At 38.0% G+C, this 14,868-nt stretch overlaps 1 protein-coding gene across 6 annotated transcripts in view; it reads left to right on the top strand.

The window, feature by feature from the left end:
- Positions 1 to 14,868, top strand: part of PCLO (piccolo presynaptic cytomatrix protein) — a 266,980-nt gene that overhangs the window by 175,832 nt on the left and 76,280 nt on the right. For 3 of the 6 annotated variants that reach the window (XM_083183079.1, XM_083183077.1, XM_083183082.1), the window contains exons 7-10: positions 248 to 2,408; positions 6,522 to 6,539; positions 9,444 to 9,571; positions 11,869 to 11,950. In XM_083183079.1, coding sequence (XP_083039205.1) covers positions 248 to 2,408; positions 6,522 to 6,539; positions 9,444 to 9,571; positions 11,869 to 11,950 — 2,389 coding nt within the window. The remainder of the gene's footprint in view (positions 1 to 247; positions 2,409 to 6,521; positions 6,540 to 9,443; positions 9,572 to 11,868; positions 11,951 to 14,868) is intronic. The other 3 variants (XM_083183080.1, XM_083183078.1, XM_083183081.1) reach the window with 1 other exon arrangement.

The raw sequence follows: 14,868 nt of genomic DNA, 5'->3' as shown, positions 1-14,868 counted from the left end.
TATTTTTAAGACAAACACCTTTAAATTGTTGCAATTTTAAAATTTCTAACAATATAAAATCACATTTAACTGCATACACCTGAATATTGGAGTAAACTTGGTTTCTTCTCTTCTATAGATTACATGTCCCTGTATTCTATTTTTAAATAACAGCATTGTTTATCTAAGCACAGTACTTTGGTATTCAGTTACCAAACATTGATGGCAACTTAGTAAACTTACAGTTTGTGTTTTTTCTATCTTATAGACTAAAAGTATTCAAAGTGGAACCCAAAAGAAGGTAAAAAGAACACTTCCAAACCCTCCCCCAGAAGAAGCTGGTAATGGTTTACAATCACCATATGGCACAGTTGGATCTGTTTCTCGCAGGCGAATTTGTAGAACCACAACAATGGCAAGAGCTAAAATTCTTCAGGATATAGATAGAGAATTGGATCTAGTAGAAAGAGAATCTTCAAAGCTACGCAAGAAACAAGCAGAACTAGATGAGGAGGAAAAAGAAATTGATGCTAAATTAAGATATCTAGAAATGGGAATTAATAGGAGAAAAGAAGCTTTATTGAAAGAAAGAGAAAAGCGAGAGAGAGCTTATCTGCAGGGTGTTGCTGAAGAGCGGGATTATATGTCTGACAGTGAAGTAAATAGCACAAGGCCAACCAGAATAGAGAGTCATCTTGGCTTAGACAGGCCACAAACTGCTCCAAAAACAGAATACTGTCCTTACTTGCCACCACAGACTCAGACAGAAACTCAGTTTGCACCTCAAACTAGTCCCTATACTCAATACCAATATCAGACACCTACTTTACTTACTCAGGCTCCAACTCAGTACTCTCAACAGTCCCATTATCAACCAACATTATATCAAGTTTCATCATATCAAACTCAACCAGCTTTCCAAGCTGTGCCAACTATGTCTTTTACACCTCAGCCACAACCAACACTAACTCAACAATCTTATCAACACCCTTCACAGTTGTTACTATTGCAACAAAAAGCTAGACAAGGTGCTTTAGATTTAGATTCTAAAATAACATCACATTATGATGCTATTAGAAACCAACCTCTTATAATAGCACCTGCATCTACTGACAGCTACTCTGTTTCTCATCTTGGTAGTAAATATAGTACTTTGGATTTAAGATTGGGGATAGATGAAAAAAGTAGCATGGCAAGTAGTCCAATGTCCAGCATCTCTGCAGATTCTTTTTACACAGACCTTGAACATCATGCTTCCAGAAACTATGTTTTAATTGATGATATTGGAGAACTTACAAAGGGATCTAGTTCCATGAGCTCCGCATTTGCACTTCATGAAAAGGAGCTTTCAAAAACAGATCGCTTGCTTCGAACTGTAGACTCTAGACGGTCTCCTGAAGTAACAGACTTTTTAGCTCCTATGTCTTCTTCTACTAGACTACATACATATGGAAAACCGGATGAAGATTCAATGGAAGATCCATATGAGTTAAAGCTCCTTAAGCATCAAATAAAGCAGGAATTTCGTAGAGGTACAGAAAATTTAGATCCTCTTGCTGGATACTCACCTTATTATCATTCAGACAGTCTTTACAGGCACTTTCCCAAAAGTGAAAAATATAGCATTAGCAGACTCACGCTAGAAAAGCAAGCTGCCAAGCAGCTACCGCCAGCTATCCTGTATCAACAGTCAAAGCATAAAAAAACAATATTAGACCCAAAAATATCAAAGTTTTCTCCAATTCAGGAAAACCATGACTTAGAACCTGACTATTCAACCTATATTTCTTCTAATTCATCATCAGTTCCAAGTATATCTTCAAAGGTAAGACTACTGCAAGATGATATTACTTATGGCTTGAGGAAAAATATTACAGATCAGCAGAAATTCTTGGGTCCTGCTTTGGCTCAAAACCTTGGGGCTACGCTTAATACAAATTTGAGAACTGTATTACAGGATGAAGTTGATAAGCCCTATGTTAGTGGTAGCAGATCAAGGCCTTCATCTAGGCCTTCATCAGTGTATGGTCTTGATCTCTCAATTAAAAGAGACTTATCAAGTTCTTCTTTAAGGCAGAAAGCCAATGAAGCTGAATCAATAGAAGGAACATTTAACCCTGCAGCACCTTCTGGAAGAATAAAACCATCTAGTCTTCCAATTAGTCAAAGTAGAGGAAGGATTCCAATTGTAGCACAAAATTCTGAAGAAGAAAGTCCATTGAGTCCTGTTGGACAACCAATGGGCATGGCAAGGGCTGCAGCTGGACCATTGCCTCCAATATCTGCAGATACCAGGGACCAGTTTGGATCCAGCCATTCTCTGCCTGAAGTGCAACAACATATGAGAGAAGAATCCAGAACTCGTGGTTATGATCGAGACATAGCATTCATCATGGATGACTTTCAACATGCAATGTCTGATAGTGAAGGTAATCATGGTACCAAAATGATTTACCACTATCATAACACAAATCTTCATTACTATGCATGCTATTAATGTGTGTTGTGATATTTTCTTTGTGGGCTTTGTGTTCTGTCACTGTCATGATACAGTATTTTTCTTTTAATTATTTTACATTTAAAAAAAAAAAACTTTTGCTTTTCTTTTTCTATTTCAGTGATAGTCATTGTTATTATAGTGTTTACTTATACATAAATCACCTTTTCATTATTTGTGTATTTTATGTAGTCGTTTGAGTCAATTTGTGTACCACAGAATATTAAGATTTTTTTACATTACTTTTTATAACTAGTATCCACCATGTATAATGTAAAATACCTGTAAAATAGACATACATGGCTGTAACAATTATTCAGTATAGAGTATATTGTTATATTGATTTCTGTATGGTTTAATATATACAGCTAATATAATTTGGAATCTAACGTATGCTAAATGGTAAAATTAACTGTAGTGTTGTGCTGCCTTTTTATTCAATTTTTCACAGTTTTTTTTATAATTACAACATTTTTTAGGCAAGAAAACAGATAACTTACATTCATAACATTAACTCCTTTCTGCTGTGAGCACATGCAACAATCTGTTTTGCAACATGCTGAAATCTTTTGCAGCAGCAAGGAGAGATCAAAGCAAGGCAGCACATACAGTATATAGTATATATCAGGGTGTCGTTTTTAAATATCTGTATTTCAAAAGCAGATTCATATTTGCTAATTTTGTGAAATATGTGCTTTTCATTTTTCTGTGCTTCTTTGTTTATTTGTTGTTTAATAAATGTATATGTGCTTTTAAAAAAATATTTGCATGCACTATTTTTTGATTGCTTATGATTATCTTATATGAATAAACTGCATGACATTAATGCTGCATGACGATCTAAAACAAATAATTTATATATTGCATTATACCTGTACAACAGTATTTTGGTTTATACAGTAATATTTTGTTATCATTTCAGAAAGACAAAATTATACAATTATTGTATGAATTTGAAGCACTCTACACTGATCATGTCAATTGCAACTTACCTTTTAATAAGTGTTCAAGAGAAATATTCTCCAGTCTAATCTTCAATGCCAGCAGTCACCTCAGTTGTTTCTAACCTTTAGTGAAAGTTTGACCTGTGTTATTTAAACAATAATAAGATAAAGTTAGAAAATATTGGCATTTTTTTTATTATAAAACACTTGTTAAAGAACACCTAAATGATCTGCTTTTTGGTGGTTGGATACCTGACTTTTCATTATATCTGCTAGGAATCATTTGTTTTGGTCCCCTGCATTTAGACTGCTGAACAGAACCTTCTAACATACTGTAGAGTACTGTGTATGGGCACAGGTGGTTGTCTTCCACGTCATTAGGCGATAACAGTGACTTTGCCACTTGTGATTCCCTGAAATGGAACAGAAATTATGTTGAAGTTCAACTTTTTACGTGCTACAGTATCAACTTAGATTTCAAAGTAATCTAAGCTTATTTTATTACATGCAAACCCATAGGGGCAGATTTATAACAATCTGTATCTTGGATGCGGATGTGATGTGATAAAATTTCCCCAATCCGCATTGCTGCAATTTAATACATTGCATGGATTTATCAATTATCGCATGCAGAGACAGAGCTTTAAAGAAAGCTCAGTCCATGCGAATGAAGTCTGCAGCATTAATATGTACGTCATATGTGCCACCGCCATTGCTCCTACCACTGCCGCTGGGCCATCCCCACCCCTTCACAACTAATAACCAAACGTCATGACAAACAAAGGTAATTATATTTACCATACCTAGGGACCGGTAATTGGTACTCTTGGAGAGCTGCTAGCCATAAGATCATGTGTAAAGTGCTGTAAAGTGAGCTGCTGCTTCACAGCATCACTTTACTGCACCAGGGTTCATGCAGCAGTGCAGTCCCAAAGACCTGCAGCCCTCACCGGATCACTGATCACCAGTCCCTGGGTGTAGGTGAATATACTTTTTAACTTTTTTAACAGTGATCAGTTGGTGTGCCCATTGCACACACACAGGTGATCACACTGGCTTGGTCCTTGCACATTTTTCTGTCAGAGGTCATATGTCCTATGAAGGGGCAGGGATATCACAGTGAGGCCTGTGATTATGCTATCTCTGGATAATTATCACAGGATCACTGTAGTGTTTTGTTTTTTTTGTTCACTTTTTTTTTTTTTTTTGTAAGTTTTGCCAGATCGCATTTCCCATTATAAGTATGGAAAATGAGATCTGATATTTGAAAAAATGTGAATTAAGAGTTTGGAGCAGTGTTTCCTGATTTTCTTAGGTGAAAACAAATATGCAGCTAGAAAAATTATTGAAGAACCTTAAATATTTTATATTTATTTCTAAAGAAAAATACATACACATGTAAACATAAGAATACATTTGGCCAATTAAACAATCTCAGACCTGTGATGTAAAATGCGAATTAAGGGTTTGGATTAGTTTTCTGTAAAAACTGCTCCAAAATAGACATTTAAGTGAAACTAAAATAATGTGACACGGGTGTAAAAACACCTATTTTCACAATATTTAGTACAAAATGTTAATAAATCAGCCCCATAGTGTACTAATGGAAAACAATTATAAACCTAGAAAATGTATTCTAAAAAAATAACACACAAATATAAATATAATAATAAATTTGCCCAATTAAAGAATCTCAGACCTTTGAAAAATTATTTATGATATCCCTATAGACTTCACAATTTGTTGAATCATTGTAGGGTAGATTTTCACATTTAAATTGTGTCTCACCTGTCCCTACAGAAATTTGTGGCATTTGTATTTCTAGTCTAAAAGTGACAAATGTGAAAATTAAAGATGGGAATCCTTTGGTCTTGTTAACTATTGGATACTCTTTCATTAGAACTTCCCACAAAATCACTATTATGTAAGAGAATTAGGAAAATAGACTTTTTTTATTTACCTGGTTTTAGAGCAGGAACCAGGCTTGTGCTGACATTAGATTTCCACCAGCAGACAATCTGTTCAACACATCAATGCAGGATATCATTTTCAATATAACACTGACCAGCCCTAACACGGAACGGTATGCAGTCAGTGCATAGACAATGTCTAGGTCGACAGTCACTAGGTCAATCACAAGCTAATAATCAACAGTGACTAGGTCAACACCTAAAAAGGGTTGACATATCTTAGGTTGACACTGCCGAAAGGTCAACACAAGCTCATGATTTTGTATTAAAAAGAAGGTGGTTTTTCATTTTTTACTATACAAGAAGGTATAGAATGGGAATATAATAGTGAGTGAAGGGAGCCATGTGAGGGGATGCAGTACATATACTGTGCACGGTGTCCATGTCAATGTACGATTACAGATAGAGCCATTCTCGTCTAGCCCTATAATAGGATTAAGTGAGCCAGAGCTGTCGGACTTAATCCTATGCTCGTCCTCTACTGTATTGTTCTATGTATTGTATTGCAGGTGAGTACAATAGGCCTTGATGAGCTCTGGTTCACCATGGCTATACAGAGAAAGCTAGTTGAAGAAAGCTCCATCTGTACATAGACACCAGAAAATCATAAAAAACGACTGTAAGCTTGTGTCATCCTTTTGGCAGGGTTGACCTAAGGTATGTCAACCCTTTTTTCAGTGCCGAACTAGTCACTGTTGACCATTAGTGCCCATTGATGATCATCTATACCGTAACCACAAGGAACACACAGTCAGTTTTTACATGGAACCTTAGCGTCAGTAGAGTTTTTTCCCTACTATAGAAAACCTATTTGGTAAAGCTTGAATTGGAAGTGCTGCCCTATAAATGCCATTTACCAGAAGTCCATTCTCCAAGAATGGAATGGCTTTCTTGCATAGTGTCTGCAGGGAATAACTTAAATACCTCCCCAACTATTCTCATTATTTCAGTAAAGCTATGAGTATTTCCCATCTGATATGTTTCCTCTGAGGTCCGAATTTCTAACTGAAGATATCGAAGAGCGTTCAGTTAACATTAACTTTTTTAGTATTGTGGTTGGAAAAATTGATATTAACAATGTGTCTGTTGGTAAATGAATGTTTTCTCTGTTTGTTTTGGATAAATCCCCAGACAATTCCTTTAATGATGGTAGGAGTCTACTGTTGCCAGTCTTGTAGAGTTTGTGAATGTCTTTGTATTGCATGTCAGTTTTGTTCTTTATTAAGAACGTACTGGAATGTTTTGATTATATAGAACATATCAAAGCTAATGCTCACAAATAATAGTGTGACAAAAGTCTTAGTTCTAAATACTTCTTCCTATCAAATATGTTGATGCTTGACTTATCATTTTCCAAATTCTAGAAATAAAATCAAGCTTACTGTAAACTATACCTCTCCACCCTACCTAACTGTGTGATAATCAATTAGAATATTATTTGCCTCATCAATGAATTCTGAGACAATACATAGTCCTAGAATAATCTGCAAACATAACATACATTCCTAATTTAAGGTTCTGTATAAATAAAATGATCAATCATGCACAAAGGTTTTTAAAATACCTGTTGTACAAAAATTCCATATCTTATAGAGGACAAAACTAAAGTGTATGACAATGCAAATTAATTGAATGATGCAAGAAAGTCCCATGAGTGTACTGTACATCATTAGATTGTCTTTTTCACCTCATTTGTTGATACTGGTTTGCACTTCAAAGTGATATCCACCAAAAGTTTGGATTATAAATGTACATATTGTTTTGTGGAAACACTCAGTACTGGTCCATTCGTGGTAAGGCATTTGGGGACATTTTTGATTCAACTAATTTTATGTGTTAAACATTGTGGTTAATTTTAGATAATTGTCTGTAGCATTGACGTTTCTAAATACATAATTAGATCATAATATAGGAATATTAATTTTTGTTATCTTTATTTTTTTAAGCACACTTTCTTTGGTGTAATGCTCAGATATCCATGTAGTTAGAGACAAAAGGAAGTCTGTATTTGTCAAGTTTTTATGTTATACAAAAGACATAAACCATAATATTGAGCATATTTTTTTTTACTGCATGGCAAAACTTTTATATATCATTTTTAAAAGGGTGCTACAGTATTTAATATTTTACATATACAGTAGCATAGTCCAAAAATCTTCTTGCAAAAGAATGCACATTTATATACGTTATCATAGTATGGATTACACTACAATTGCATTATATTGAGAAAATAAATACAATGAAAACAAGTACACTATCACAAATGCAATGCCAACATACTGTAGCTGTTTAAAAAATAATGATAAGATCATGGGCCAGATTCTGTAAGCTTCAAAAGTGATAAAATGGAGAGGGATAAAATGCCAGCCAATCAGCTTCTACCTGCCATGTCACAGACTGTGTTTGAAAAATGTCAGGCAGGAACTGATTGGCTGGCTGTTTATCACTCTCTATGGCCCTTATTCTGGTTGGTGCGGCCAGAGCCGCACACGGTGCTCTGGCCGCACAAACCAATCCCCGCCCACGAGACGGATCGCCACGGCCGTCCGTACACGGACGGCTGGCGATCCGCATAAAAATGGTGGAGGCGTACGCCTCCACCATGGTGGGAGCTGCCCCCTGCATTCGATGGTCGTCGACCATCGAAGGCAGGTCCGCACGCCCCAGCAGCTCCCGCAAGCTGAGACCACACGGACAATCGTCCGTGTGCTAGCTTGTATGGGGGCTGAGAGCTGACATCCGGCGACGTCAGCTTTCCGCCCCCATGAGTTGCGTCATACCCTCATTACCATGCATACGCCCCGCGTTTGCATGGGAACGCCCATGAAACGCGGGGCGTACACATAGGGAAATGAGGGTATGAAGCCCCTCACGCCCCTATACGCCCCCTTTGCGGCGGACGAAATACGTCTGCGGCGAAGGGGGCTGCACATGCGCAGATTGACCTCTGCGCATGTGCAGAATAAAAACATCGGCGGTACGGCCGCACGCGGGCCGTACCGTCCGAATTAGAATAAGGGCCTATGTTATCACTTTTGAAGCTTAGAGAATCTGGCCCTAACTCACAGATCATCAGTTGTTTGTATAAAAATACTCTAAGCTTATAAAGATTATACAGGCCTCATTTATACTTTTCTTATTTTTAAATTATAAATAAACCAGGTAAACCCTTGAGCCACAATTTGATCTTTGGACTGCCAAATACAACATTTATTTATAGTGGAATCCATGTAAGCAGTAAACTATGATAGATTGGATATATTTAGCATGCCGTGTATAGCATAGAACAAAGTACACGCAATGGGAAATATAAATGTGCGTCATGGCTAAAAAAAAGCACTAGAGACCCATATGTCTAGCATATAACACTGAGTATATAGCATATACATTACTTCATATTCTTACTTCCAAAGGTACATTTACTGTATATAGTTCCATAATGCTACTCTCTCTCCAGGTCACCATGAAGCTTTATAATCACATAAAGTGACATAATAGATATTTAAATAAATTTAGCCTGATAATGAAATACAATAGTCTCATTTAAAATTATAGACTTATAATGTTCCCATTTAGACCTTTAACCTTTAATGATATAATACCATCCTATAACCCGGAATTCTCAAATAACACTTTGCTAGACTTATTTTCTTTCCACTCCATATTTTTACAGTATAGCTTTTAATTCTTACAGTAGATTATGTCATATTACTTTTTGAGATAGTCATACTTTTTTAATTTTCTTATTTCATTTTGTTTGCACAAAAAACTGTATACATCAGGCCACTTCTCACTGCACCCAGTAAAAATGATTTGAAAATATTTCAGTTCCATTACACTGACGGCATGGCAATTAATTTATGGGTTTTCAGTGGTTTAACTCATTCTTGCTTTGCACATTACACCACTAGCTGCTGTTCTGCTCGTTTATATTTGTATTAATGACCTTGGCATGCATGGTTGGTCCTTTGCATGAACTGCCACGTGGCAAAACTCCTCCCTCCTTCAATAATGCTTAAAATAGAGATATTTACATTTTATTGATTTCCAAAGCCTATCATCTACGCCGCGAAGAAACAGATTGGTTTGACAAGCCTAGAGAATCCCGTTTAGAAAATGGCCTTGATCGAAAACTGCCAGATAAATTATCACACGCCAGACCATCTCATCAACAAGAACAAGTAAGAAGTGGAATAGAAATGACAACTGCATGACAGAAAAAGTATGCTACTGTATTTGTATTACTGTTTATTTGGAATTGTCCCAGCATTGTTCAATTAAAGTAAGTGCTCATTTGAGTTAAAGTGTCCATTTTAATTATATATATTATATATATATATATATATATATATATATATTTATCTGTAAAGAAAATCAAAAGTGAAAAACAGGTTGTTGTTTTTTTGTGATTTTTTTCCCCTGATTTTTGGCTATCTATTTTGGTCACGCAAATAAAAAAATTCTGCTATTAACACACAGGTGCAACAAAATCTCCAATACGTTGTGACACAAACTGGCTTATCGGGGCTAATTGGACAGCCCCAGACCAAGCAATTTCCAGCTGTCAATGATCACGGGTAACTGGATACTGCCCACAGACTACAATAATGATATAAATGTCTTCAAGACAGATGATTGTACCATGTTCAGTAGAGGGGCCAAAGTGTTGACTCGTTTTAGCTTAATACAGGCATCCTTCAATAATCATGCTCAGAAGACTGATAAATAAAACTGTGGTCACAATTTCTTTAGCTAATGTGGGGGGTATTTAGTGTTGGTCGTTAGGTCTATTGTGGCGGGATGCGGTCACGAGGTCTACAAGCATGAGGTCAACACTACAAGGTCAACATGCATGAATAGCAATGGAGTATATGTTTATACAAGAAGCAGCGCTAACACATTTAAATGTAAAAATATTTTTAAAAACAATAAGAGTGGAAGTGGGATTGCCTGCAAAAGTATAACAATTTATTTTACACATACAAATAAAAATACATAAAAATAAAAACAATTAAGACAGATACAATCTGTTTGGGTATTACTGAGTGTGAGCCCAAGGGGAGGTTTCTGGTTTAATTTTTATCCTCTATATGACTTTTTGAAATATAGCTTTTTGTCAGCTTTTAAATAGTCTCACCAATTAGTGGGATTTTCTGGCTTGGGTCCTGTGTCCTCACTAGGATGCGGTTGTGCAAAGATGGTAAAGGGCCGCTGGAGGAAGATCTAGGACCTTGCGGGGCTTCCCAGATGGTGGATGGTGTTGCTTTTTGCTGAAAGATGTTGTTTATAGTACAGAAATTCTTGGGACTTGCAGACTTTAGGAGGAGAGAGTCTCAGTGCCAGTATCCTCAACTCTTGTGTCTGCTCACTGTGCCACCTGTGAGCACACCCATGAGTTGAGGATACTGGCACAGAGACTCGCGGCCCGATTATAGCCGCTTGTCAGCGCCAGGACAGACATAACATAAGCTTTGCATTATGATTACTTTTTTACTGCTGCCGCCGTGTGTGTGTGTGTGTGTGTGTGTATATATATTTATATATATATATATATATTATATGTGTGCGGCCCTCGAATAATTACCAGTTTTGTCAAGCGGCCCCCAGCAAAAATAGTTGCCCACCCCTGTTCTAGACATTGTAAACTAGACATTTTTTCTCTGTCGGGACAAGTGTACAAAACAATAAAGTTTTATTTTATTTAAATTTAAATATAGATATATATGTATGTGTGTGTATACATATATATACTGTATATATATATATATATATATATATATATATATATATATGTATACATACACAATTTTCTTTAATGTAACTGGGCTGTTTGCACAAGGGTTAGAAGAGGCACAGCTCTGCACAAATGACTGACTGTGCACTCTCCCCCTTCCAGGCTTCCACACTGACAGCCTCAAGCCTCACACTGCAGGGGGGGTGGGGGGCGGGCTGGCTCCAGGGGATCAGCGGCGCTGACACTGCTGGTAGTGCCAGAGCCAGAACCGCTCATTATTATTCACTGCTAGCCGGATCCCAGCTGATAACTACTGCTGTCAGCGCCACTGCCCGACCTGTGAGAGTGCTGGCTTGCGGGCAGGATGCGATCAGTCAGGCAGGATGCCTGTTTGATCTTCCGCCAGGAGGCTTTATGCTAGGAAAGTATTCTAAATAGTTGGAATATCAAACTGGCTGAATATACCACCAGGCGAACTGATGTAAATCAGCAAACTGGCAGTATATATTCTACCTCTGCCTGACAGTGAATGTACCCTTGTAAAATAATGTTCTCATTTTAAGCCAATGAGATGTGACTTGCAGATGCTTACTTACTGGCATGACATTTTTTTTTAAATGTTAGAGAATTTATGATTTAGAATTGACAATTCTGTACACATCTTTTTATCTTTTGAAAACATTCAGACTTTTAATTCAGGGTTCAGGTTTTATGTGTAATATTTGCCTTTGATCTATTTATTAGATGAATGGAAAACCTATCAACTACTCATTTCCTCATTCGAGAATTAAATTGCAGAGAGATACAAAGGACCACACAGTGTCAGGTAACTGGAACAGTAGGTTACAGATACTGTACTAGCATACATCCCAGTGTTACTGTTACTGCTGTTTGTTTGAATTGTCATATTTGGTATTTCAGGTGTGGTACATTGTATCATAGTTTTACACATTTATAGGGCCGTATTCAATGCGGAGGGCGAGGGTGTAAATGGCTAGGATTGCCAAAAACAAGCGACCCTCAGTGTTTAACCCCCGTGACGGTCGCTCACCGTGTTCAACATTCCGGCGAATCCTCGCTGTCGGAGGACAGCCAGGGTTCCCCCAAACAGGTTCACGGCTAATGCAGCGGGCTTCGCTGTTTTGGTGGCTGCACACGCCGTTTCCACATCGCTGTAAAAACCCAGCAAGGTGGAAACAGTGTGTGCAGGGGGGTCAGTTGAATACTGACCATACGAGCTGTGACAGTGAGCAGTCAAAAAGCATTGAATACTGCTCATTGTAACTCCCACATGTCTACAGTTGTGAATTTCTCAATTATGATGTCTGTTGTGCTTCATACTCCTATGTACTATTACCAGTTTTGATCAGTGGCCTAGATCAATGATTATTATTATTATTATTATTCCTATGTCAGTTAAGAAAGTGTTATTTAAGGCATGAAATGAAACGTGCTATAGCAGCAATATTGTTCTGACCTTTATGCTAGGTAATAACGAACATGTACTGTACAAATGATTTCTGTGACATTTCGAGCAGCTCTAAATAGGAAGAAACACCTGGTGATTGTTGAAATATGAATATTTAAAATATGCTTTGATGCTCTGTCCCCCACCTAGAAGCAAATCCACCGTGGAAGATAAGGAACACCTGTTGCATTGTAACAGCATCATAAATAATTACTTTGTCCAATTAGTATTAAGTGTTTATCACCACAGTGGAATACTGCACAATCTAGCAGATTACAATTGCTTGCATTCTGTTTTCTGCATCGAAACATTCAAACTGCAATACTTGCAAAAAAGGTTCATTACTGTGGTCAGTCAGAGTTCAGATACGTTGGTGCCTTCTTTCGTAATTGAGTTGTTAAATTATTTGTTTTTTATTAGACATGTTGCTCCTTGCTGTTCCTCACACACATACAGACACATAGAAACAAATGCACACATACTGTACATATAAACACACACATGTTAAAGTCTGCCCAGTTTAGACTGCACTTTTCCTGCCTTCATAGTGGGTACAGACAGAGGTGAAACTGCAGTTGTTGCAAGTTACACTCCTATATTATTATTATCAGTATCACTTATAATTATTAGCACAATTTTTGTTGTTGATTTTTATGGAGCTAGGCTGAAGTACTGAACAGTGCGGAAAATAGCACATACATACTGGAATGATATAAACAGTTGACAAAATAAATGCAGACATGACTATAGCAGAGTTGTAGGGAGGAAGGCTTGCTCATGTGAGACCTATGTTTTTATTTAAATAGTGCACAATTAAAACCGTATCCAGCTAATGGATTGTTGATGTCTAAGTCAACAATCACATGATTAACCCCTTGGGTGGTATGCCCGGAAATTTTCCGGTCTCATCTGCGCTGCCACAGCGGGCTGTCCCGGAAAATTTCCAGGCATACCACTAATGTGTAATAGGTGCGCGTCAGTGGTGTCCAGGTGTGCACCACTGGCGCACCACCTCTAAAGCCCCCCCCCACCGTCACTCCCCCCAAACCCCCCCCCACACTACCTTTGCTCGCCAGAGCTGTCCTGACCCCCTCTTCCCCAGCCGCAATGCAGTGACGTAGGCGGCAGGCTCAGGGATGTTCGGGGCGGCTCAGGGGGACTCAGGAGAGTTCTAACACTATGTCCACTGGGATAGCAATATGAACAAGTCAGTTAAAGCAAAAAAAATCATGAAAAACTTGTCAATATTGACTACCCGTTGACCTGTTGCCTGCGTCGATCTAGACGCTGTTGACTATGTTTAGTCGTGTTTGATGACTGTATTAGTGTTTAACCCCTTGAGTGGTGGGTTGAGTCCTTCCTAGCCGCTGTGAAACATCTCCGAGCCTGTCGCCTGTGTGGTCAGTGATGACTGACAGGTGGCAGGGAAGCTCCGGCAGCAGGGAAGCTCTGGCGTACTATCGCCAGAGTATAGGTGGGGGGGGGGGCTCCTGTGATCTGGGGTGGGTTTTGCTGGGGCAGGACAAACCTGTCCTGGTAGGTTTGTCCTGCCCCAGCATAACCCACCACTCAAGGGGTTAAACACTAATACAGTCGTCAAACACGACTAAACATAGTCAACAGCGTCTAGATCGACGCAGGCAACAGGTCAACGTGTAGTCAATATTGACAAGTTTTTCATGATTTTGTTGCTTTAACTGACTTGTTCATATTACTATCTCAGTGGACATAGTGTTAGAATAAAATAGTGTGACAGCAAGCCTGAAGCATGGTCACTGGACACTGTACACTTATACAGTGTCCATGTCAACCTACAGTATGTCAACATAGACACACAAAAAAACATGTCAACCTTGTCATAGTCGACCAAGTTCCTGTTGACCTATTGCTTGTGTTGATCTTCGGTCACTGTCGATTTAGACGCTGTTGACTATGTTTAGTCATCTAACTATACGATTGGATCAGTATTGATCGACCACGTAATTGTCACTCGAGACATGGTCAATTCACTATACCATAACTATTAAAACAAGAAGAGCCCATCCATGTGGGGGATTTCACATGGACATGATTGGGAATTCCAAATAAGGCAAGTAGCAAAGTAGGAAATTTGTAGCCAGGAATGAGAGGTGGTTAAATTAATGTGTGAGGTTAATAGGGAAAATCCTTCAGATGTATAAAAAGTCGAAAAGGCTAATGCTGTTAATCACCTCTATGGGAGAAATTCAAATGTTCTGTATGCTGTGGCCGCTAGATGTGCCAGACGGAATAATACA

This window comes from Crinia signifera, chromosome 4 (genome assembly GCF_055691185.1).
Source record: "Crinia signifera chromosome 4, ASM5569118v1, whole genome shotgun sequence".
Classification (NCBI taxonomy): domain Eukaryota; kingdom Metazoa; phylum Chordata; class Amphibia; order Anura; family Myobatrachidae; genus Crinia; species Crinia signifera.
Note: the sequence above shows the minus strand (reverse complement) of the source record. Positions and strands in the feature narration are given on the sequence as shown.